The sequence below is a fragment of the Histomonas meleagridis genome, assembly GCF_020186115.1.
Source record: "Histomonas meleagridis strain 2922-C6/04-10x chromosome Unknown contig_20, whole genome shotgun sequence".
NCBI lineage: Eukaryota > Parabasalia > Tritrichomonadida > Dientamoebidae > Histomonas > Histomonas meleagridis.
The window spans coordinates 1325496-1352328 of NW_027150805.1; the positions used below are offsets into that span (position 1 = coordinate 1325496).

Here is a 26833-nt window from a genome sequence, read left to right on the forward strand (position 1 = left end):
ATGCAAATGTAGAAAATACAGGTAAATATGCAGTTGCAGGTGGAAATGAAGAAATCATTCATTTATGTGAACAAAATCATTCATCATTTGAAGGTGCATATGAAACAGCAATTATTTTCCATCGAAATGATATCTTTAAATATTTTTATGAAAATAAAATATGTCATATTAAAAAATTAGAAGATTTAGGAAAGAAGTGTATTTCATCTCATAATTATGAAATTTTTATATTTTTACACAAAGAATTGATGCCAATTAGCGAAAACATTATGAAGCAGCAATAATTGGAAACATATTTCTCATTAAACATTTTCTTGAAAGTAATCAAATTCCGAAAGATATATTAATATATTCATCATATTCAGGAAATATTGAACTTGTTAAATATATTTTAATACAAGAAGTAATTGATATTAATGCCAAAAATATTTATTTGTTTTAATTGAAATTTATTTTAATAACTTTATATTTCAAAATAATATTTGGGAAATATTTAAATTATTTAATACAGCACTTATGATAGCATCTTCAAATGGTTATACAGAAATAGTTAAATTACTTCTTGAACAAGAAGGAATTGATATTAATGCTAAAGATATTTATTTGTTTTATTTCAAATTTATTTTAATAATTTTATATTTCGAAATAATATTTGGAAATTATTTATTTTATTTAATACAGCACTTATTAGAGCATCTTTAAAAGGTTATACAGAAATAGTTAAATTACTTCTTGACCAAAAAGGAATTGATATTAATGCTAAAGATATTTATTTGTTTTATTTCAAATTTATTTTAATAATTTTATATTTCGAAATAATATTTGGAAATTATTTAAATTATTTTGGACAGCACTTATGTGGGCATCTGAAAATGGTCATACAGAAATAGTTAAATTACTTCTTGAGCAAGAAGAAATTGATATTAATGCTAAAGATATTTATTTGTTTTATTTCAAATTTATTTTAATAATTTTATATTTCAAAATAATATTTGAAAATTATTTAAATTATTTAGAACAGCACTTATTATAGCATCTGAAAATGGTCATACAAAAATAGTTAAATTACTTCTTGAACAAGAAGGAATTGATATTAATGCTAAAAATATTTATTTGTTTTATTTAAGATTTATTTTAATAATTTTATATTTCAAAATAATATTTGGAAATTATTTAAATTATTTAGAACTGCACTTATTATAGCATCTGAAAATGGTCATACAAAAATAGTTAAATTACTTCTTGAACAAAAAGGAATTGATATTAATGCTAAAAATATTTATTTGTTTTATTTCAAAAATATTTTAATAATTTTATATTTCAAAATAATATTTGAAAATTATTTAAATTATTTGGAACAGCACTTATTAAAGCATCTCAATGTGGTCATATAGAAATCGTTAAATTACTTCTTGAACAAGAAGGAATTGATATTAATGCTAAAAATATTTATTTGTTTTATTTCAAAAATATTTTAATAATTTTATATTTCAAAATAATATTTGAAAATTATTTAAATTATTTGGAACAGCACTTATTAAAGCATCTCAATGTGGTCATATAGAAATCGTTAAATTACTTCTTGAACAAACAAAACATTATCACCTTTCGATAAAATAGTTTTTTAATTCGAAAATGAATAATTAACATTGATGATTCATTCAAAATACATATTCAAATCAATAAGAAATTTATAAGAGGGGATGGTCACATTTGGTGACATGTGATATGAAAAAGCAACTCAGGGTTGGGGTGTTACGTCGACTACTTCAGAAGAGTTTCTATTTCATGTTGTGAACATGCTCTTTTTGGCTTAAACTATAATATTAATCTCGTAATAGTCTTGCAGCCATCAAAAAATTCAAAATTTTGTCATAGAAAAAAAAAGGTCATAACATTTGATTGAAATTTGCGGATTGCGAAATCTCATATAAAATATTGAAGAATGCATCCATATAAATCTTGTTCATTTATAATGTTAATCATTTTATTAATTATTAAAGAGAATGAAATATTTCTAGAAATACTACCAAGTTTAGATAAAAGAAAATATCAAGTCACAAAGTATGTGGTTATCATTTGCATAACTAAAATATTAAACAAGTTTTTATTTTCTTCTAATATAATTAAACAAAACTAATGCACTATTGAAAAATGATAATAGATTCAAGTCGAATGAACTCATTTCTTGGATCAATTAAATCATATGATAAAACAATGTTAAAACAAGAATATCTCAATTTACATGTAAACCTTTAAAGTAATCCACATCCAATCTTATTTCCATTATCTCCTTTTGATTTCCCAAATCCCAAAAACAATGTATTTCTTAGTTCAAATATCAATCCAAACAATGAATTTGACTTTTAATACTTAAATACGAATCTTCATAAAAATAAATGATTGGAACGGATTTTCTCTCCACTATCATCCAATAGATTCCGAAACGAATTTTTTGGTATACATTTTCTGTTGATAACTTTTATTTATTTAGTGAATTTTTAAAAATTTTATCAAAGTTCGAATTTACTCATTAACCAATGAAAGACTGAGGTTTTCAACCGATGTAATTAATGCGTCCACGATATTTGGTGCATTTTCGCATGGTTGCTCTATGTTATATTCGTTTCCATTCTTCACCACTCTCACGCCCACATACACCGGTCTGTTTTGCTTCTGCTTTATTGCCACCTCTCTCACCTTCAGCCAGAATTCGTCCACTTCAGTCAACTCTTCGAAGAACTTACAGCCCAACTCCGCCTTGTTTGTAGTTCGATAGTAGTTCAAATGTTTCAGTAATATTTCCATTGCGTCTTTTACCAAGTTGAGTCTCGACTTATCGATTTTAATTTTATATTTACATTTTTCATCATTCAATTCTTCGACTACAACAGCGCCATTACTCCATTTGATTGCTGCCTTTAATATCGCAAAGCGCGCTCGAGCATGCGCTTGTTTCCATTGCTTTGATTCGGGGCTATAACATATTAAAGTTTTCGCGCCAGCATGTAACATTGATAAAACAGAAGTATATTCGAAGTTTTTGCGATATTCATTTTCGGGGTTAATCTTGAAGATGTTTAATATCTCAGGGAAAAACGCTAAGTAAACGGATGTTGTTTCTGCGCGACATTCTTCGAATGATGAATAAATAGAACCAAACGTTTGCTCTGCTGTTTGATTTTCTTCGTAATATGTGTCAATGAATTTGCCTTCATTAAACATATCAGGAATGTTTTTGCCTTTGACATCTTCTTCTTTAAATAATGTGCCAGAGCCATGGCCATATAATTCATGTGCTGCCGTTGCAAAGTTATCCATTTCATCAAAGAAGTCACATAAAAGTTTCGCGTCATCTTCATATAAAAATGGAAATGATGTAACTTGGCGTAATGATGCAGTCATTACATTAGTTAATGAAACATTCTTAAATCCGACATTTAATCGAATTTCATCATAATTCGGAATGTTAATCCCAATTGGATATCCACTACAGACAAATGTTAAGATGTTAATGGCATTGTATGATGGAGGATTAAATGTCTTTCGTTCATATTCTTTGGGATATGGTAATAATGGTAATACAAGTGCAGAACTATTAACAAATTCATGAAGTATCGAACTCTCTTCTTTATCAACACATGCAACAAAACTTTCAAATTCAGCTCGGACACCATCGGGATCGCGATATGATTCGATAAAACCGGAATACGTTTCAACATTAGGATTAAGATCACGAACCCAATGTTCGCTATAACGAACATGATCATCGCAATCACCCTTTTGGTAGTGAAGAATCAGTGATTCAAGCATTAGTTTTTCTTCGTTGTTACTGCAATGTTTTAATGATTCATTAAGCCAATAGACAACACCTTTCAGTATGGACGAATAGCGGCCTTTGGTTATATAAATTGGTTTTCCTTTGTATTCGCCAATTTGTTTACCTGTGGTATCAATTTCAATTGATGGAAGTTGAACTTCATAACGATCATCATGACGTATAATTTTTGTGGTTTCGAGTTTGATCTTGTTTGACGTGAGAACAGAATCAATACCTTTGGCTTCTTCTTCAGTAAAATCAGATGGCTCATAATATGTATTAACACCAGTTGGATGAAATCCGATCTCTGTAACATTGTCTGGTGAAGTAGAATATATTTCTTCAATACAATCAAGAAGAAGGGGACGAATGGATTCGGGTGTTGCTAAGATAAAATCTTCTTTACTGCATCTAGGAATGAATTTTGTATCACCAAATCCTAGGAAGTTACCTCCTTGATAGAAAAATTGAGCGGCGTATTCAACGATATAATATAAAACTGAAGTTTTCTCATTTAAAGATTGAATTAAAGCTTCACGAGGAATAGCCTGAAAGAATGCTAAAAGGAACTTAAGTATACGAGGACTTTCACGTGAAGTTTGGTCAGCTAAAATTGGGAATCCAGCCCAAGAAGCCAACACTAAATAAGTTGCATACTTCCTTTCTTTTTCAGATAAGCCCTTTAAATATTTTCCAGTTTTAAGATCACCAACAGGGAAATCAGTTGGGCACAAAAAAGATGCCATCGTTTATGTGAAGTAATTTCACGTCAAATGTCATATTATGTTCCATACTTTACAAATAGCATTTTTTGTCTTAACGTATTTGAAAAAACAGGGGGATGGAAAACTTTAGTCATTCGTATCGGTTTGTATAAACCATATAAAAAGTGAGCACTTGTGGAGGCAAAAATATACCTCCTTTTCCATAAAACAAAATTTCTACTGTGAATGGTTTATGATGGAATTTTATGTTTTTAACGAAACTTAATCTCACATAAAAAATTTTGGAAAGAAAGTTAGAACTTTGCTGAATAGGAAAAGTTTTTATCTCTAAAGTACATTGCTTTTGACTCGAAAAATTATTCCTTTAGCGTACATATTTCGACCGTTTAAAATCCTAACACACAGTGTGTTTGATTCCATTTTGTACGAAGCCAAAGCACGTGCTTAATGATGATACTACTAACATAAACACAGGATATAAAAATTTGAATAATTTATCAACCTGCTTGAAATTCCTAATTGAGCTTGAGAAAAATATATTCAGTTTAACAGAAGAAAACTTCCAGGCGTCCTTTAAAAAAGTATTGGAATTATTCGATTCAAATTTTCCCGATACATTTAATTTTATTATAAGCAACATCGTTTATAATGCATTTTCATTACCAAAGCATGTATTTGATATATACTTAAATTTTTTAAGAGAACTTCAAATGAAAGAAGAAGAAATTAATCAAAATATAGTTAAACTAATTTCAATTTTTATCAAATGTGTATCCACAAAGAACACACAAGAATCAGATAATTTAACCGAGAAAATGATCATGTTACCATTTTTATAACAATTTTATTGATTTAATATATCATATAGCAAACGTAAATTAAAATGAAATTCGTTTTTACTTTCGTTCAGTATATATAACTTAAATTTTTTATTTATTTAATGAACCATATCACAGCACCAAATATAAGGAACATTAAAAACATTACCACTGATCCCTTCATTAAGAACACCAATGCGATCACAATTGCCATTGCGAAGAATATCAACTTATTCTTACGTATTATATCCAAATTATTCGAATATTTCTTCTCCACGTCGTCGACTTCCTCATCTTTGTTCGGACGTACTCTTGGCGGCGGTGGTGGTGGCGGCACTTTAGGTGGCGGAGGAATGTTCACAAACACTTGCGGCTTCGTGAATATGTCGTCCAGTGCGGCGCCTGGCTGACACTTCGATATGAATGTTTCGTATCCAGGCTTCTTCTCGACCTTTGTCTTAACTTTAGTCTTGCCGACTTTCCGTATAGTTTCATTGTTGACAACAGGAGACTTTTCGTATTGAACTGACTCGCCTTTCATTTCATTGAGATTTGGAATTAAGTCGTTTTCATCCTCTTCGTAATCATCATAGTCATAGTCGTATTCATCTTCAAGTAACTTGTCGAAGTCGACTTCGTCTTTAACTAATGGATAGAAAACTGCTTCGCGATCGTATTCATCCATCTGTCGAACAAATGGATGCTGAAGTAACTCTTCAGGTTTAGGCCGCTTCGCCGGATTTATTATCATGCAACGAGAGACAAAGTCTTGGAAACAGTCTGAAAGAACACTTGAGTTACGAAACCCTGGAAATCCATGAACAGAGATTTCAACCATCGCACGCGTAGGCGGGAATTCGCAATACGGTGGGCCGCCTTCTGCTAATTCCACTGCTGAGGCGCCAACACTCCATATATCGGCCGGAAAACTATACTTTTGGGCATCAATAACTTCAGGAGCCATCCAATATGGTGTGCCTATGACAGACATCGTGGAAAATGTGACGGCATTCGGACTAAATTGACGAGATACACCAAAATCTGTAACTTTGGTGACACCTTTGGATGTAACTAGAATGTTCGCGGCTTTGATATCACGATGGATGATTTGCTTGTGGTGAAGAAGCTTAAGTGCTTCTAAGAGATCATTCATGACAAAGGATATTTGAAGTTCTGTAAGTGCTTTGCCTTTGTCATCAATAATGTCACGAAGTGAGCCACGATCACAGAAATCCATCATAATAACATAATTGCCATCAATAAGAACTGTGCCGTAATAACTAACAGTATATGGTGACGAAGTTTCTTCGAGAACAGCTATCTCTGAGCGAAGTGTTTTGGCATCTTCATCTTCAAGAACTTCGGGTTTAATTATTTTACCAGCTAAATGTGTATTTGTAGGTATGTGTAAAAACTCAGCTACAAGGCCATAACCACCTTTTCCAATGTTTCGGATCTTTTTGAACTCAGATTGATTTGTTGTTAGATCAAAATGAAGCATTTTTTTGTACTATGAAAAGTGCTATGGTCGTTTTTTGATTTGACACGAAACACTTTTTCTGAAGTTTATGAATTAAACGGGTGCTGGTATTGGTAACGCTTCACTATAAGTATACATTTTAATAATCAGCATAGCGCGTTGTTTTCCAATTTTTTTGTATGCTATCTATTAGCTATTTCCTCTATGAAATTTACATAATAAAAATATTATAATTTTTAAATCAAACATTTTTATTTCTTACAATCATTCTATTCTATATTCATTCTTTTGGATTTCTTCTTCTGTGAATTCATCGGAAGTAATATCAATATCAAGTGTAAATTCTCCTGTTGAATATCTATTTAGAAATGGAACAGGTTTTTGGTTATGTGATACATTTATCAAAATCGGATAAATATTTATGTGTACTGGTTTATTCTTTTTATGAACTTTTTGATGCGGTCTTTGGGATTTTTGTATAAATTGTTGCTTTTTAGCAGTGAAATCCTCCGCAAATTCGAATACTTCCTTCCAAACAGGCGCTTCTTTTGTGAATTCATCGTCTTCAAGATATGACCTTTGCTCAGAAATTGTTTGTATTAATTTTCCCATTTTTTGTTCATGATAATTAAAATTCATGACATCTGATGGGGTAATTATAGCTTGGTTGATATAATTTATTAGCTGGTCTTTGTGGCATATAAACAACCCACTGAGAGCATTTTTTCGTTGATCAAATGTGTCACGAACAAATTTATCAATTGGAAAGTTTGATGCCATCTTAAGTATAACTGTAAATGTAAATAGCTTTAGAATTGGTGCAATAAACGGACCTTTATAAGTGACATCGGAAGCAAAATTAAGTTGTGAATATTTGATGCAGTATGCATTGTAAACATTTTCAACATCAATGGAGGCTTCTTGAAGATTTATGGAATTTGGAGCAATTGGGAAAAAAATACAATTGATTAATTGATTAATTGAATAATTGAATTCATTGATATCATATTTTGGATTCCTAGTTATTGAATCAAGAGATTGATGTACATAGTCTTTGGCTTTGACATATGCATTAGCTGTAATGATGGATAACTTTTTATTATAATCTTTGAAATCAAATTCTTCATTGGGAAACCTTGGATATTCAAAAGGAGGATCAATTCTGTTAGATATGAGCCGCTGCAGTCTGGAGAGAATATGACGATTCTCGTTGCAAGGGTTCATTTTTGCCTTGCCAGCTTGGTAAACGGTGTCTTGGAACACAAAATCCTTCCATATCAATCTAAACAACTTAAACTTTAGATTTTTATCATAGAACATAACGAAGAACTCTCGTAAAGTATTAAAAGAAAGTGTTATAATTTTTTTCATTGATAAATCAATTGTAAAATTTGGTTATAAATTGTATTTGTACGCAAAAAAGAAAAGAGCTGGAATATTTGGCAAAAAGATGAAAAACAATTACATCAAAAGCTTTATGATAAAAATATATTATGATGAACTTATAAAAAGACAAAGAATAATAACGTGGTACTTCCTAAGGAGGGTGTACTGTTTTTCCTATTTTAATTTAATGCTGAAAAATAGTGTTGAAAACGCTTTGGATTTTTATATGACATATCATGTGAAATTAAATTTCTGGGAAAATCTGCTAACATACAAATATGCATGTTAAATCAGTACCAAGTATTAGAAATATCCCAATACCAAATTGGGAATCTCGGCAATTAAATGCAAAGAAAGCAGGAAATTGGACTTATTTTTTTGAAAAAAATCGAAAGCGACCTATTAATCTTTCTAACTTATACAAAAAATCAAATTTAAATATAACAAATCCAAATGCCAGGAAGCTTTCCCGGAGTTGTGATTATAATTTCGGTTCAAGATTTAATAATAAAAATGAAAAGCATCAAAAAGAATTAGATAACTTGCAAGTTGTACCATCTCTTACTTTTACAACGGAAAGGCAAGTTAAAAATCGACCAACTACTTCAATTGATGAGATTGATGATCAAAATTATGTCATTCATAAGCTAAATCCTATAATGCCTAAAGCTTCGCCACTCACTGTTTCTCATATCACATTTAACCAAAGTTGTAATACTAACAAAAAAGAACAATCAAAACAATTATCCATTAAATTCGCCAACTCAAAAGAAAATAGTGTGGAAACAATTTCAAAAAAATGATTTCATACGAATACAAAAATATTCATTTGAAGCCATTTTTTATGGCAGAATGTTTATAGCTAACATGGAACTCATTTTTAGCACAACGGTTTATCAATTCAATTAATGAATTGAATCCTTTCTATCAACCTTTTTATTGAATTCAATTCCACACGATAAAACTTTTTCAATTTCTAAAAGTGAAGTGTTTTTCAATAGGATTTAGCGGTTTATGCACTTCAACAAATAAATTTATTTTGATAAATAACCATGATTTATCTCTATTATTTGGTGTATTGATCAACATTCATCTTTAATAAACTATATACATTTTTTCTTTAAATAAAATCTATCAGAAAATGACTTTGGTTGACTTCACTCTCGTTTTGTTGTGCAAATTTCATTTGATTATTTTTTGTAAACAAAAAGTGAAACTTTGCGTGATTTTGAAAACTTTTTGGCGGCTGTTATTTCAATTCCGAAAACAAAACCGCTTTTTTGAATATTTGTAACGTATCTTCTATATAGAATATGGAGATCAAGTCAATTCGTCCGAAATCTCCTCCAAAAACTAATAAAGAGGACCGCAGACCAATGTCTTCGAGGCGCACAGAAGTACATAATCCAAACAAGCCATATTCACAAAATACAAAACAAACAATAAAATTAAATAATACAATTAAAGAAGATACAGAACAATCACCAACCCCAAACAGAACTCCTCCAAGTTCCCAAAAAAACACTTTTTTGTCTAACACGAGATCATCAAAATTCATGACAGCAGCCATGAACAAAGTATTTGGGTATGACCAACAAATTGATTCCTTTTTAGAAATGACATATTCTGAGCCATTACATGAATCTGTTGAAAATCTTTTTTTAAATGCTTTATCTGCCGAATCTGTTATTTTTTGGCAAGATATCCCATCTTTACAAATTTTATATTCAGAGAAGCTTAAAAAGACAGCAAAGCATTCTGATGGAATTATTGGGTTCACTTTTTTTTCACGTGAAACAAAACTTGTTACTGATCTAAGTGCACATTCGGAATATAATGAAGAAATTGATGGGCCATCTACCATGCCATCAATATTTTTCCCTTTATGGGATTACACAGGTTCTGTTTGTGCAATTGTTCAAGTTTCAAAGAAATCTTTTGATGATGAAGATGAAGAATTTATATCATATTTCATTCAAAAATTCAAAATCTATAGTCGTTGGGTAGAAAAGTCTGAAATACCAGCAGAAGTTACACAGGAACTCATTCAAGTTATGGAAACAGAACAATTTTTAGTCCTATTCAAAAAACGGCTCACGCAACTTTTTGATTGTAAAACCGCTGAATTATGGAAATTCAATCAAACCGCTAACGAACTTTTCTTAGCGAATGCAAACAAAGTTGTTACAAATGGTTGCATTGGTATTATAGGAGAATCAATTTCTAATCATTCACTAATTAATTGTCAATCAAGTAAACTCATTAGTAGTTATAATTCCGAAGTTGATGGCGATGATGATACATCAATTTTAGTCTTTTCAATTATTGATCCAGTCAAACATATCGACTATGCAATTGCATTAAGAGGGAAAAACAACACACCTGTTTTTACATTACATGATGAACTTTTATTAACCGAAATCACTCCATATTTAGCAATTGCATATTCTAATGCAGAACAATTTTCCATTAAAAATGAATATAAGTCGAATCAAGATGAACATTTCTATATTGATAATCTTCAAAACATCATTAATTCCATTGAAGAGAACAAAGAAACGAATGAAATTGTCATTGAAATTCTCGAATACATGAAAAATGTTACAACATCTGAACGATGTAGTTTATATTTAAATGACAAGAAGACGAATAATCTCAAATCTATATATCATACATCATGTAAGTCACCAATAATTGTTCCATATGATAAAGGAATTGTAGGGTTAACATTTCGTGAATCGGAAATATATAATATTCCCGATGCATATGAAGATCCTTCGTTTGATTCATCGATTGATCAAGAAACAGGATACAAAACACATACATTATTATCTATACCTATTAAAACTCCATATAATAAAACAATTGGAGTCATCCAACTATTAAACAAATCGAATTTCAAGCCATTCTCAAAAGCGGACATTAATTTCTCACATGTATTCTCATCATTAATTGGATTAATATTATCAATTGATAAATTACGAACGAAACTTAAAGAACGTACATTAAATCTTAACACGATAATAAATCCGATTAATGGCGATGACTTAAAATCAATTCTTTATAACGTAATACAATCAGCAAAAATTGTTTCGCAATCAGAAAATGGTACAATTTTCTTAGTTGATGAAGTATTTCATTTGCTGACAACTTATGTAGTAGATGGCCCGAAACTTCCATCAACATTTCCTATATCTCATGGAGTAGCAGCACATTCAGTTGAAACTAAGAAACCAATTATAGTCAATGATGCATATCATGATCCGTTATTTAACAAAACAGCAGATTTAGAAAATGGATTTAAAACTCGATCGATTTTATCAATTCCAATTATATCATCTGTCGGGAAAGTAATTGGCGTATTAGAGATGATCAATAAGAAGAATGATAATTATAATGAAGAAGATATTAAACTTGTACAAATATTCGCAAATATTGCATCATTTAATTTGGAAAATAATACAAATAAGAAAATTGCGAAATATGGAAAATGTGAATTCGAAATGGAAAAACTTATTAGTGAAACAGAACTTGATTTATATGTTACTCCGAAAAAACTTTCGATTACCGAACAAGAAAAACAATCATTGGTATCACTTAATTTCTTTTGTATCGAATGGAATGGCATTGGATTATTTAAAGCGGCGTTTTTCATCTTTAATAACTTTGGACTTTTAGAGAAGTTCAAAATCTCGAACAAGTTATTTTTCAACTTTTTATTTAAATTACGTGAAACTTATAATGATGTCCCATATCATAATTGGATCCATGCAATTGATGTATTACAATATGTATCATATCAAATAATCACTGCTAAGTTTTATGATATTTTAACATCATATGAATTACTTTCAATATGTATTGCTGCGATATGTCATGACGCTAATCATAAAGGACTTAATAATCCTTATAATGAGAAAGCAGAGACTCCGATTGGTATCTTATATAAGGAGCAAAGTGTAATGGAAATGCATCATTGTGCTATGACTTCTTATATTTTATCGCATGATGAATGTAATTTATTATATAACATATCTGAATCCGAAGTTATAAAAATATATAAAAATATATTTAAGTTAATCTTGGCAACAGATATGGCACATCATTTTAAACTATTAAAGAACGCTAATGATATTATGGATCAAGGGCCAATTAATTTATCTAATGAATCTCATAGATTAATGACAATGACAATGCTAATTAAAGTAGCAGACATATCAAACGTCTCAAGGCCGTTCCCAATAGCGGAGAAATGGTGCGACGTACTCGCAGAGGAGTTCTGGCGTCAAGGAGACCTCGAGATAGCGCACGGATGGGGGCCGTCGTCCGACCTGAACAATAGAGCAATAAAGGACAAGGCAAAGGGGCAAATCGGGTTCTACTCGTTCGTGTGCCTCCCGCTGTATAACGCAGTGGGGAGAATGCTACCGGAGCTGCAGATTAACGCTGATAAAGTAAACGAAAATTTGGAGGTGTGGAAGGAAAGACAAAGAGAAATAGATGAAGGAAAGAAAAAAGAAACAGTGAATGAATAAATATTTATATTGAAAGGTGCATTTTACATGAAATAATTTATTGTGTTTACTTTTATTAATGGTTATTTTTTGGGTTAACCCAATGTCTAAACTGCATTAGAATATATATTCAGAGCATATGCTCTAATTGTTAATAAAAAAGATATTAATATGTCAAGAAAATGATATTAGAAAAAATGGAATATCATCATAGCATGCTAAGATTTAAAAAAAAAAATAATTAGTGAGTGCCAAATTTTCAGAATTTTTACAGAGATAAGTTGAAAACAAAAATGACCCTATTTTTATCTTCATTATTGTTTCATAGAAAGGATATAAAATTTTGTAACATATACGGATTTTCTTTAGCTGTGTTTATGTTTAAAATATAAGATAATATCCCAATTATCTAAATTGTCTCTCATATATATTTCCTATTACAAAAAGTTATCAGAGAATATAACAAAATATTTTTTATTGCTGAAATTATTCTTGTTATTGTGCTATAATTAAACAAAAATAAAATAAAATCAAACAAATATATCGTTTTACTATAAATGTATTTGTTTATATTTAATTTTATGCTTATAACGGTGTTACAAACTTTTGTTCTTTGAAATTAACAGCAAATGGATCTTCATCAATATCTTTTAATGATGGCGTTCCTGCATAATCAAATTAAACATCGTTTGTGTGGACGAGATCGACTGTGTAACAGAATTTCCCCGTGTATTGCAGGTAAAATTTAAATTTTATGTTATCACTAGAAAATTTAAAAATATAATTGTTTGAAATCAAATCATTTTAATTTAATGTAATGATCTTCATAAAGTTTGTTCGTTCGGTTAATGGCCATCCACATGTAGCAATAACCTTATCACCAGGCTTAAGTCCTCTAGCCTTGGATTCATCATCAACGATTTGCATGATTTCATCAATGGAAGACATTTCCTTTGTCATTGTTGGTTCAATTCCCCAAGTGATTGACAACTTGTTGTATGCCTTCTTGTTGAAGACCATAGCAATGATTGGCACGTCGGGCCTGAACCTTGACACTTTTCGTGCTGAGTAACCAGACTTAGTGAAAACGAAAATCAGTTTGGCGCCAAGATGATGCGCTGCGTTACATGCAGCGTGGCTGATCGCATCAGTCGAATTAGCAATTGTACGACCCTTGTTAAGTTGCTTGTAGTAGTCCATTTGCTTCTCAGTCTCTAATGCGATCTTAGCCATGGTTTCAACAGATAAAATCGGATATTTTCCGTTGGCTGTTTCACCAGAAAGCATAATGGCACTAGCACCATCATAAACAGCATTGGCAACGTCACTGGTTTCCGCACGTGTGCACCTTGGATGTTCAATCATTGATTCTAACATTTCAGTGGCGACAATAACACGCTTGCCCATCTTGATGCCTTTACGAGTAAGCTTCTTTTGGATGGCTGGAAGTTGTTGGAATGGAATTTCGACACCCATATCACCACGTGCAACCATAATACCATTGCTGTGTTCATAAATGGCATCAATGTTATCAATGCCTCCACGGTTTTCAATTTTAGCAATGATTTCAATTTCTTTTTCAACATGATGTTCCCTGAGGATATCACGAATTTGCTCAATGTTTTCAGGACTGGAAACAAAGGATGCAGCAATGAAATCAACATCTTGTTCAATACCAAAAACAATGTCATCATGATCAACTTCAGAAACATATGGCATTTTGAGATTAATATTGGGGAAGTTCATACCTTTTCTGTTGCTGACAACACCACCTTTGAGACAAGTGCAAATAATGTCCTTGTCTTTGATTTCTTCGACTTGGAATTGAAGAAGTCCATCATTAACCATAATTATATCTCCTTTGTGGAGTTCATTGTAAAGATTACCATATGATACTGAGACAATTTTGTCATTGCCTTGAACATCATTGCAAGTAAATGTGAAAATTTGTTTATCTTTAATTTCGACTTGACCATTTTCGAATGTTCTTACACGAACTTCAGGGCCTTTTGTATCTAAAAGGACACCGATTGGTGTATGAAGTTCTTCTGCTGCTTGTCTAACAATCTTAATTCTTTCAGCATGTTCTGGATGTGATCCATGAGACATATTGAATCTTGCAACATTCATACCTGCTTGAATAAGTTTCTTGATCGTTTCAAGGCTATCGCATGCTGGGCCAATCGTGCAGATGATTTTTGTTTTCCGCATATTTTAAAAATGGTCAGGTGAAGTTTGACCAATTCACTCATTTTTTGATAGAATAACCGTTTTGGCTCCGTAAAAGTCCTAAAAAATTGAACCGAATATAACTTTTTCAAAGCAAAACCAAAATTTTTTCAATATGACGCTACTAGCGCTAACAGGTGAAACTTTTTGAAAGAGGTTTTCTTGGATAATAATAACTTTTTAAATGGTTTATATGATCTGTCTCCTATTTAAATATCTTGTTTGTCCTTTAAATATCTGTTTTTTTGTCTGAAGATACAAATCAATATCAAAGATTTTTACGCCTATATTCTATTAAACAAAATGACGTCAAAAATTGATCAATAAATTGTCAGGACAAATAAAAAACTTTGAAAAATGATGATCTTTTGATAACATCTAAAAAATGTTTCCACCGTAGAAATATCCATGCCCTGAATGACTCCTGGAATGAAACATAAGTTTAAACATTAGAATCATATAAACTCATTTTAATTTTCTTTTCTTTACACATTTATTTTTCATCATCTATATAATGTAAATATAATGCTCATATGATGCAGAAAAATATTTCCTACATTACCCTTTATAAGAGAATAATGGAATTACTGAAATTTTTATTGTTACCATTTTATCCATTATTTTGCACAATAATATATTCAAAAGTGTTTATAGATTTTGACAATTTCTGTCACCATTGAATTATTGACTTGGTTTGTCTGTCAAGAAAACTAAATTTTACAAAAGTTATTTAATCTCAGTTTTATTGTATTTGATCACAGCCTTATTCTAAACGCCTGTATGACTCGGTATGCTGGAGGCGGATTAAGTGATTTCGTATGTTATCTTCAAAAGGTCAGTACTATATTCCTTACTCTCTTTCATTACCTTCTCAGCTTTAGCTTGAAGTTGGTGGAACAAAAGTTCTCTCCTATCGATTCGAACTTGAGTGATATATATATCATCGAATCTGCTTAAATGATGTTGAACACAATCAGGCGGGAATTCACAGTTTCGAGACATCGTTTCAAATGTATTTTTGAGCAGCTTCCTAAGGTCGGCATTTATTTGGCATTGACTTACTTTTGTTGAGTGTCTCATTATTCCAATTCTTTCGAGGAAAAATGAAACCAAATAAAGCCTTCTAAGGATATGACTCAATTTTTCCTCCTCGCTAGAGAACAAGAGGGCTATGTCTTTAATACGAAATGACGGAATCCCGAAGTATAAAAATAATCCCAAAAATCTAATGACCAAATTTCCTATTGTTGGTGATTTTGGAAGGTTAAATAAGAATTGAATGTCACCATGTATTGCTCTAATTTCAACTTCATGAGAAATTCTTGGAAGAAAATTATCTAGCGATGAAAACCCAACCCACTGGTAAGAATGAGCGTCAAATTTATAGCAAATACCGCATGCAACCAGTACATTCATTAGATCATAAAGACGTCTTTTTTCGATACCCGATGCATTAAATAATTGATCAATTGATATAATGGTGTTTACGTCATTCCTGTGAGCGCAAAGGAACTGTTCAACAAACTCCGTGAAGGTTGTTTTGATCTTTGGTCTGGTTTCTGGATCTTCCATTTTAATTTTTGAGAGGTGTTAATATCACAAACACTGATACTTCGAAAAATAAAAATTTTTTTGGTAATATAAACATATACTTATATTTAATCTATCTTATAGATTTTCTTTTTAAAAAATGTTTTGGAAAAAAGAATGTGAAAGAAAGATATTCGTGGTTGAATTTGTAACATCCCATTCACTGAAAACGGTTGTTTGAACAATTTGGGAGTTGTTCAATTGAAAATTTTCGTTTTCTGAAAATTTCAATGTTAATTACGGCTTGAAACATTGGAACACCCTCTTTTAAAACATAAATTTCCAGGGAGAAACTTGATTTTTAAGAAATAATTTGATTTATTTTTGTAATTTATATATACGTATATATATTTAATACATATATTTCGAATATTTTTAATGAAGACTGGATAAAATAAAGAAAAACATGTTTTTCCCCAAAAATTTTGTTATTTTATTTAATTGAATGAGTCATTCTGGTAACTTTCATTCAATTATAAAACGATAACCGTTAAAAAGCCACCTTCTGAAAAAGCAAATGCTCGCCAACGTTCCCGATATTTGTCCAAAAATTCTTTTTTATCTAATCTTCTTGAATGATTTAACAAATTAATTTAAGTCTTGCTTTGATGAATGTCTTCTTGCCACATCTTTTTAAACTTATATTTTTTTGATCATCCAATTTCTCAAAATTCATTTGATTTATTATCATCGAAATATTAAATATATTATGGATTCCTCTATTTTATATCTCTATTTTTTTCATTTAAATTTTAAGGAATATTCAAAATTTTTACTGATTGCAAATTCAATTTCGAATTTTAAGTTCTTTAACTTCATAATCAAAAAAATTTTTTTAATTTTATTTTTAATAACAAATTTATGTTAACATAAATTTTTAATAAAAAGAACAATTAGCTCCATCTCGTTTGTATAATCTTTTCCAATGATTCCACATGTTTCCTCGACTCCTCATTACATTGATTCTTTAAGTTATCCAATGCCGTCTGTACCTGTTGCGTCTGTCCACAATAAGCAGCGAACATACAGTCGACGTCGAAGTCGTGCCATTGACTGCACACTATTTCCTTCTGGTTCCATTTTGCGTATGCTTCTATTTGTTCCATTGACACATTAAATTTCGTGTTTGTGATACCTCCGCCCACCCAAGAGTTTGCTGAGTGATCATAGATCCACGACTTACCTTTGGAGTGTGCGATTATCACATTTTTTGCGATGATTCCGAAATCTGTGAAATCTTCAGGACAAATGTATTGGCAAACGCATTTCATAGTATTTAAGTCTAATAGATAACATTTGTCACCTACAGCTAATACTATATCATCTTCGACACTTAAGTCTCTGCATTTCGATCCGATATAAAATGGCGGAGTTAATCTTCGCCCATTAATTTTATTTAATTTATATATATATGAATCACATGCAATGATATATGAATCATCAAGTTCAATAGTTTTAATTGGCTTGCATATTAATGATGAAGGTTTTGTCCATTTAATACTTAATGGAACAAATTCATATGGAACTTTAGTACTAATTTGTTTAGACGAGATAGATAAATCACATTGAAATGATATCATTTGTTTCTCAACTGCTGTAAGTAATACTGGTTGAATTATATGGATTCCTTCTTCATTAATAGTTTCGATTTGTCGTTTCATGACTTCTTCTGTTGATAATTGTAAGACTTCTAAATCAACTTCTTTCTCATTGACATTGATCGATTGTAAGATTTTCGCTACATCTTCTTTGTTATCTTTATGTGTGCTATAAAATCGTAATGTGGTTTGACCTAATAAACGGTTTTTGACTTCTTCAATTTCAGTGTTTGTCAAACGGTTTTTGCGTAATGATTCATCAAGAAGTTTGATGCAGATGATTCCGCCTAAATGTTGGATAGGATCCGACTCTAATGATATCAAAATGCAATTTCCATCTTTAGACCATGAAATATCATTGATTGATGATGATGATAATCGATCAAATACTATTAATGGTTTGGTTTCATACCCTATTTGCCATAAAGAAACAACGCCTTTTTTGTCGGCTATGGCTATAAGTGAATAATAATCTTTGTTGTTCTCTCCATCTGATAAATGATATAAATATGGTGAACTTGAGATACATGAAATAGGTGAAATATGTCCATCAAGTGAAAAGGAAAATTTAAATGAGTCTCGTTGAAAAAATGGTGCATTAAAAGAATCTTCATGAAATCCTGAAGCAGCTCCAACAAAAGATCCATCAGGTGTCCAACCAATACGAAAGAACATAGATCGATCTGGAAGATTATCTAAACATTCATGGATTTCTTTGACCAATTTACCTTTAACATCAATTATGTGAATTGGTCCATCTGTTAATTGTGATGCTATAAAACGATTTAATGGATCCCAAGAAATAGATAATATACTAACAGGTGCTCTGTAAGTCCAAATTTGTGAATTACTAGCTACATCCCATACAATAATACTATTATCAATTGAACATGAAGCAATACGTTTTGAATCAGGTGACCAAGAAACGCCTGTAACTTCTGCTGAATGTCCTGAAAAAGCTTTAGATGTCCATTTTTGAATTGGGTTATTTGGACGTAATGCACTAGCTGGAACACCAAATGTACTTGGCGGTCCAAAACTTCTTGCTTTTTGCCATAAAAACATCATAGAATCATCTCCACATGTAGCCAAAAATTTACCATCTGGACTAAATCTAACGCAATTGACTGTACCATTATGATCTCTTAGTAATGCCACGAGTTTATTTTTTACCTTTTCTGTTTCTTTCAAAGCCTTAAAGCTCCAAATTTTTACGTAATTATCCCAACCACCAGTTGCAAAAATTTCACCTGAAGGATGAACTGAAATTGTATTAATGGGATGGTTACTATGTCTGACCCATTTTGGGATAACAAATGCATATTTTGGGTCTTCTTCTTCCATCTCTGCCACTTTTTCTTTTTTTGTTAACGGCCTTGAAAACGGGGCACCCCTATCACATCACATTTAAAAAATTACATAATTGATTTATTGAACAAAAAACAATTATCGCATTAAATTGGAAATGCCTTCTCTTGGAACTTTTCGAGTATTTTATATGGAATTGAGTTAAACTTAGCCTCATAAAGTTTTGTTATTTGTTGCCAAGGCGGGTTATCTTCTTTTTCCATTAATGCATATATTTCATCCACGTTTGCGATTAATATATTTTCTAATTGGGAGAAATCTCTTGGTTTTGACCATGTGAGTAACTTAAAGAACAACTTCGTTAAGTTTTCTTTAAATTTTGCGTCATATTTTCTTTGTAATGCTAAAGATAAATTTGTGAAATGTATTGGCATTAACAATAATTTTAAAGAGACAACAAATAACTTATAATATTCATCAGCAAATTGCTCTCTATTATCGACATTAATTAAAGCTTCAGTCGCCTTAATTTTAACTTTCGCTATTTCATCATTTTCAAGTGCATTTATTAATTTTATAATTGCGTTCATATCGAAACAACCGAAAGAAAATGCGGTCGAAATAGCGGCGGCAGAATTCCATCTCATTTTAGGTTCATCCAAATCCATATAACTCATTAACATATTCATCATATAATTTATTTTATCCTTTTTATCTTTGACGAAAGCGAAAAGAAAACCGATACATCTTGGCTTTGCGTTAGAATTATCTTTTTTAAATATATCGAACAACACATTAATCCATTCTTCTTTGAATAAACTTTGATGTCTTAAAGCATAAGCTTCAAGGACATTCGATAACGCTTGTAATTGTGGTGGCTCTGCTTTCGTTAACTTCTCGAATGCATCGTTAAGGAAAACTGATGATAAATCGGCTGCTGAAGAACGTGATAAAAGTCCAATCGCTTGATACGCTTGTGGATAATTATAATTTAAGACTGTCGACATACAAAATCGTTGAATATTGTCCGGAAGTTTGTCGAATATTTGTCCACTAATGCCAATGATTTGTAATGACCTTTGGATTGATTTAATATGATTAAGAATAATCGCTGTCGGAATATGGAACTCAAACAAATCATTCCAGAGCTCGTCAAAGTTAACTTCTTTCTCAACAAGTCGCAACAAAATTGGTAGTGAATGAATTGGTCCAATTTCCCGAAGGATTGGCTTAACTTGTTGATATCGTTGAATTAATTCTGTGGGATAACCATATGCTATACGACACAATGCAAATCGTGCAGGTTTTGCATAGTCTTCATTAGGGTTATTAATATACTTTAAAAAGGTTTGGAACAAATAATCAAATGAATCAGAAAACGGTCGGAAGTTAACGTTCAACCACAAAAGTGACTTCATGACGATAAGTGACTCTTCGGGTTTGGCGGTTAGGACGGTTTTGCACCAATTTATGATGTTTTCGACATAACCATTTTTAAGACGTCCACTATCGAAACTACAATTCCGTATGAAAGTCGCAAATGCTTTTGACGTCTTGTTAAAGACTATTTCGTCTAATTTATCCTTCGATGATATATCTAATACTTGCAGAAAACGATTGAAACAGATATCAACGACATCGCCAATTTGTTGAGCGAGCGTTGTGAACGAAGTCTTCTTGGAGATGTTATCAGCGATATAAATATATTTCCAAGTATCCCGAAATATATCAGTGAGAAGATCAGCTGTCGACTTTGCGACTTTCTGGTTCAACTTTAACATGTTGAATAGCGATGGCGACTTCGTAAGGAGAATTGGCCATTGCGAATAAAACGAAGATTCGGTAACTTGAACAAGCGCCTTTAACGCCATTATAGCTTCGAACTTGTTCGACGTGGAACTCCTCTGGAAAATTATCGTAGATATTATATGTGTTAATGTTTGAGGTTCCAATAAATTCTTTGGACAATCCAATATCAAAAGTTGTAATGCGCGAAGCGCTGACGACAACAAATCGGACGAGCCGCCTTTGAGTGAGTTCGATATGAACGTAATCGATTCCTTGTAAATTTGGGTGTCATTGCTTCGTTGACTAAATGCAGATAAATTCCCAACAAGGACACATGAACGGCGTTTAGATTCGTCACTGACTGTGGATAAAGTAACTGCTATGCGCATTATTCGTTTGTGATATTTCTTGAGACGTAATGTGTTGTTGTATAATATCGTAGAGAGAGCACGTAATCCATACGTTGGATCCATGGACTTCAGTTCTAGGTGGTTGAGGATAATGTTGGATACAGTTTCGATGGCTTCGTCCGCAAACTGGGCATATTCACGATCAATGCAAACACTAGCTATCGAATCACAAAGATCAAGAAATGTCCGGCAATTGATCGGAACAAGCTCAGTGAGAGAAGCAATGAGATCGCCAATTTCTAAAGAGGAATTCGTGCGGATCTTTTTTTGACGAAGAATTGAAATAATGTGATTGATACGATGAATTACACCAGGTGCAAGATTTTTGTAACCCTTCTCGCAGTGGTCAATGATCTCATCGGTAAGAGCAATCGCAGTAGGCTCGTTCTGTTGCCTGGATTCGCTCATTCGAAAAGTGGCATAACATATGGAACCGTTAATAGTTTCCATCACAATAAAAGTCTGAATCACTTAAATGTTCAAATCTTGTAACAATTTAATTAAAGTTTAACGAGCAATACATTACAGGAGTCAATGACCTATAGTGATGGAATATCTCTCTGGTGGTGATTTATATTCCTTGTTAAACAAAATCGGATGTTTGGATGCAGAATTTATACCGTTCAGATAGTTAAAGTATTAGAATGTTTACATAACTTAGGTATTATTCATCGAGATCTTAAGCCGGGTAACATTTTAATTAAACAGATGAAGGTAAACTTAAACTTACAGATTTCGGTTTAAGTATATTTGGCACAGAAGATCGTTGTACAGTTGATGGTACTAATAATATGACACAACCGAATGATAATGGATCATTTTTAGGTACACCTGATTATTTACTACCAGAAATCACTATATCACAGCCACACGATTTCACAGCTGATTATTGGTCATTAGGCATAGTTATCTTGAATTAGTTATAGGCATACCACCATTTCATCATAACACTGAGTTTGAAACATTTTCTGCAATATTGTCAAATCATATTGATACCTTTATAAGAGGTATATATGCATTTGGAAAAATATTCAAAAAATTTTAAAAGTTGTTTTTGAAACAAAATATGTTAAACAGCCAAAATATCCTATGAACATGATAATAAATTTTCAAAAAAATGAATCAAAACTCTACAAAATGTACATGGTGTATATTATAAAATTAATTATAAAATTATTTCACGAAATGTTACAAATTACTCTAAATAATTATAAGCATATTATAATATATGTTTATTTAATAATGTTGATGAGAAATACATTATATTTATAAAATGTATAATGATACTTGGATTAAAATATATTTTATTTCAATTCTTTTTGTATATTTTTGGCATTAATATCAATTTCTTTTTGTTCAAGAAGTAATTTAACTATTTCTGTATAACCATTTAAAGATGCCAAAATAAGTGCTGTATAAAATAATTTAAATAATTTTCAAATATTATTTTGAAATATAAAATTATTAAAACAAATATCAAATAAAACAAATAAATATCTTTAGCATTAATATCAATTCCTTTTTGGTCAAGAAGTAATTTAACTATTTCTGTATAACCATTTAAAGATGCCAAAATAAGTGCTGTATAAAATAATTTAAATAATTTCCAAATATTATTTTGAAATATAAAATTATTAAAATAAATTTGAAATAAAACAAATAAATATCTTTAGCATTAATATCAATTCCTTTTTGGTCAAGAAGTAATTTAACTATTTCTGTATAACCATTTAAAGATGCATACATAAGTGCTGTAAAAAAATAATTTAAATAATTTCCAAATATTATTTTGAAATATCAAATTATTAAAATAAACATAAATCGCAAAAAACAAAAATCACTTGCTTTAAGATCAATTTCCTTTTGCTCCAGAAGGAATTTAAATATTTTAACATATCCATTTTCTGTTGCTATGATAAATGCTGTTTTAAAATCATTAAATAAAATCCAAATTTTTACATAAAATTTTAAATAGTTAATATTAATATTAAATATTCTTTATTAACACCTTTTACATTTATATCAATTCGCTTTTGTTGGAGAAGTAATTTTACAAATTCAATATTTCCAGAAGAAGTTGCAAATGGTAATGAATATGTTGGAAATTCTTTTCCTTTAAGGAGAAATTTCACTAAATTTATATTACCGCTTTTCATTGCGATTTGAAGCATAATATCATTAATGTTAAGACCATCTTCTTCTAAAAAAGAAAGAATTTCATAGTTATTTGCCTCAATACATTTGATTCCAAAATTTATCCGCTTTCTTTCATCTTTCTGATAATTTTGTGTTGAGCTTTTATAAGGAAATGAAAAATTAATTAATTTAAAAGACCCAAAGTTTGTATCATTTTTAGATTCCTTATAATTATTTACATAAAGATAACGAAAAACATCATTTCTATGAAATTCAATTGCAGCTTCACAAGAATCAAGAAATGAAGTTTTGTTTTGTTCACAAAGATGAATTATTTCAAGATTTCCTCCTGCTATAGCAAACTTTCCCGTATTTTTTATATTAGAACCATTTGATAATAAAAACTTGAAACAATTAATTGATCCATAAAATGCAGCATAATCAATTAATGAAACATTTTCTTTAGTAATAAATGTATATCTTTCATAAGGTGATTGTGCGATTTTTTGATTAAAATCAAATCCGTTTTGTGATGATATTTCTTGAAGTTTTTCAATATCATCGTTTCGAATTATTTGTAATATTTCTGATGGATTTCCTTCTTCAATCCATTTTTTATGAAGTTTCCAATTATCATTTCTAATTTCTTCAAGTGTTGTTTCATTAAAACTCTCTTTAATATTAAATAATTCGGATTCATTTTCATTCTTTAAATGTAAAAAACAAATATTATGCTTTATTTTTATGGAACTTTGACTAATTAATTTGGTATCATAAATTTTAATAATGAGATAATTTGATTCATTAGATTCTGATTTTAAAAGGAGTTGAAGAAATATATCAAATATATGTAGTTCTTGGTTGAGAATATTTTCTTCTTTAGATTCAATATTTTTTAAAAAATGAAAAAGGATTTTATAATTGGATAGATTCATCATAAGAGACGTATTTCGGAACGTACTACTTTCTCTAAATTTAGAATTATATCGATAATTAATATACAAACAAATTTTGTTTTTTTACATATTTCACAATACTTTCTAAGTCAATTTTATTTAAAGTATCCATATTTTGATCTTCAACACTTGGTTTTTCCATCAATTATTGAGATTAAAGCTTAATATATTGTATGATTAAAATATATATTCACATAAATTTTACGAATAGAAAAACGAGCTTTAAGCAAATTGATTCACAGAATTGTACGCAAGTAAGTTAAATTATTTTAATAATTAAAATCGATTTATTTTCAAGATAAGAGATTTATGTTGATCAACTTCTTTTTGCCTTGTAAATGAAGTTTTTATATTTCTGCTTGTATAATTCCACGTTGAATTTGAAGTTCATGAATGTTAGGTGAATCATATGATGCTATTTTTTACATATATACTGCAGACTTAGATTGAGTGCATTAAAGCATTAGTTATTTATTTATGCATTCGTTTGCTTCAGTAAGAAAAACCATTATGCATATGTATTCATGTAATTCAAATAATAAAAATGATTTTATAATGACAAAAAGTACTAATTAATACGTATATTCAATGTTTCAACAAGTAGAGATAAGAATGCTCTTACAAACCAAAAATAATAATTACTTATAATAATTTTTAATGAGAAAATTCATAATTTCACAAATATACCCGGAGTTAATTACGTAAGTCCAATAACTCCTATCTTCTCAAACTCATTAACTTGATATTTTTAAAAAGGAAAAATGACTCAACAACCAGGAAGACAGTAAGACGGAATGCAATTATTGTATATATTAATCAAAGCATCTTTGCAAGACGATTGAAATTGACATGTTGGTGTAAGTGGTTCCGAAATATTTTCCCATCCGCTACATCCATGAAGATTTCCAAAATTAATTCCAATTCTCACATCTTCTCCTAAAAATGCATCATGGAAGCTATCAATTACGGACGGCTTCATGGCAAAAATGGAAAAGATCAAGAAGATACAAAAACAACCAATTAAGATATTCGAAACAAGAGTCCCATACGCAAAGTAAATTGATTCTCGAAATATACCTATTAATGAAAACATTCCAATGATTAAAACTGGGAGTGTAAACACTTTTCAATAACTTTATTATAAAAAGTTGATAATCATTTTTTGAATAAAAGTTATTTTAATTCTTTTACTCCATAACTATATTTTGAAACTATTTCCATTAGATATTGAACAATTTATTTATTACCCAAATGATAGTAATATTTTCATTAAATAAAAAAATTATAATCAAATAAATATTTATTTCATAAATATTATTCATTCCATAACGAATTATTTTTAACGTTATAAATCCAATTCTTTGCAGTATATACCTCATTAAAATACCACAAACTAAAGTCAGTAGTAAATGTTACATTTCGTACCACATCAAAACCTTTTTGCTTAGTTTTCATATTTTCAAATTCGCCAAATCTATAATAAGAAAATTTAAACAATGTTGATTTCTTCATTTTTTGTTTCATTCCAGGTCCGACAATAAAAGGATAATTTTCATTTATATATTCACTAACGTTTATATTATCCATTGATTCCAAAACAGATTGAAATCTATTTATATCATCTAACACAAACCCAGAAGCACCTCCAAAAGAAATAACACAATAATCAACATCATATTCCTTAGCAATTTCAAATGCTTTTTCCTCATTAACAACAGCTAAAAACGAAACATTATTAATATGTGAAATATTATTTGTATTACCATCAATTAAAGTCGTTTTATTAGCTATAGACCATAATTGATAACCAATATCCCAAAATGACCAAATTATATCATTTTGATTTGTGTTCATATATAACCATCTATAAGCTTCTCTATGATCATCAGAAATCGAATCTGATAATTCATAATTGATAGAATTATTAGAAAAGATATTAGATGATAAATGAACAGTAAAGAAAATATGAAAAATAAAAATTATAAAAAGAAAAGAAAACAACGCTTTAAATGTTTTCTTATGTTTTAAAATCATTAAAATTATATTATGAATTGAAAATGATATAACAAAAGTAA

General features: G+C 30.2%; 7 protein-coding genes across 7 annotated transcripts; 1 reads left to right on the forward strand and 6 right to left on the reverse strand.

Annotated features, from left to right (window-relative positions):
* Positions 1-2526: 2526 nt before the first annotated feature.
* Positions 2527-4566, reverse strand: GO595_002980 (Dipeptidyl-peptidase III; the record flags this gene model as incomplete). The annotated part of the gene is made up of 1 exon (XM_067915949.1): positions 2527-4566. The coding sequence occupies one exon, from the start codon at positions 4564-4566 to the stop codon at positions 2527-2529; it is 2040 nt and encodes a 679-aa protein (XP_067776781.1).
* Positions 4567-5478: 912 nt separating this feature from the next.
* On the reverse strand, positions 5479-6864 carry GO595_002981 (STE family protein kinase; the record flags this gene model as incomplete). Its single annotated transcript, XM_067915950.1, has 1 exon — positions 5479-6864. One exon carries the CDS (start codon positions 6862-6864, stop codon positions 5479-5481), a length of 1386 nt encoding a protein of 461 aa, XP_067776782.1.
* A 243-nt stretch (positions 6865-7107) lies between these two features.
* Positions 7108-8067, reverse strand: GO595_002982 (uncharacterized protein; the record flags this gene model as incomplete). Its single annotated transcript, XM_067915951.1, has 1 exon — positions 7108-8067. The coding sequence occupies one exon, from the start codon at positions 8065-8067 to the stop codon at positions 7108-7110; it is 960 nt and encodes a 319-aa protein (XP_067776783.1).
* A 1538-nt stretch (positions 8068-9605) lies between these two features.
* GO595_002983 (3'5'-cyclic nucleotide phosphodiesterase family protein) lies at positions 9606-12764 on the forward strand (the record flags this gene model as incomplete). The annotated part of the gene is made up of 1 exon (XM_067915952.1): positions 9606-12764. The coding sequence occupies one exon, from the start codon at positions 9606-9608 to the stop codon at positions 12762-12764; it is 3159 nt and encodes a 1052-aa protein (XP_067776784.1).
* Positions 12765-13547: 783 nt separating this feature from the next.
* On the reverse strand, positions 13548-14954 carry GO595_002984 (pyruvate kinase; the record flags this gene model as incomplete). The annotated part of the gene is made up of 1 exon (XM_067915953.1): positions 13548-14954. One exon carries the CDS (start codon positions 14952-14954, stop codon positions 13548-13550), a length of 1407 nt encoding a protein of 468 aa, XP_067776785.1.
* A 2501-nt stretch (positions 14955-17455) lies between these two features.
* GO595_002985 (protein HIRA-like) lies at positions 17456-19504 on the reverse strand (the record flags this gene model as incomplete). Its single annotated transcript, XM_067915954.1, has 1 exon — positions 17456-19504. The coding sequence occupies one exon, from the start codon at positions 19502-19504 to the stop codon at positions 17456-17458; it is 2049 nt and encodes a 682-aa protein (XP_067776786.1).
* Positions 19505-19614: 110 nt separating this feature from the next.
* On the reverse strand, positions 19615-22074 carry GO595_002986 (uncharacterized protein; the record flags this gene model as incomplete). The annotated part of the gene is made up of 1 exon (XM_067915956.1): positions 19615-22074. The coding sequence occupies one exon, from the start codon at positions 22072-22074 to the stop codon at positions 19615-19617; it is 2460 nt and encodes an 819-aa protein (XP_067776787.1).
* Positions 22075-26833: the final 4759 nt, after the last annotated feature.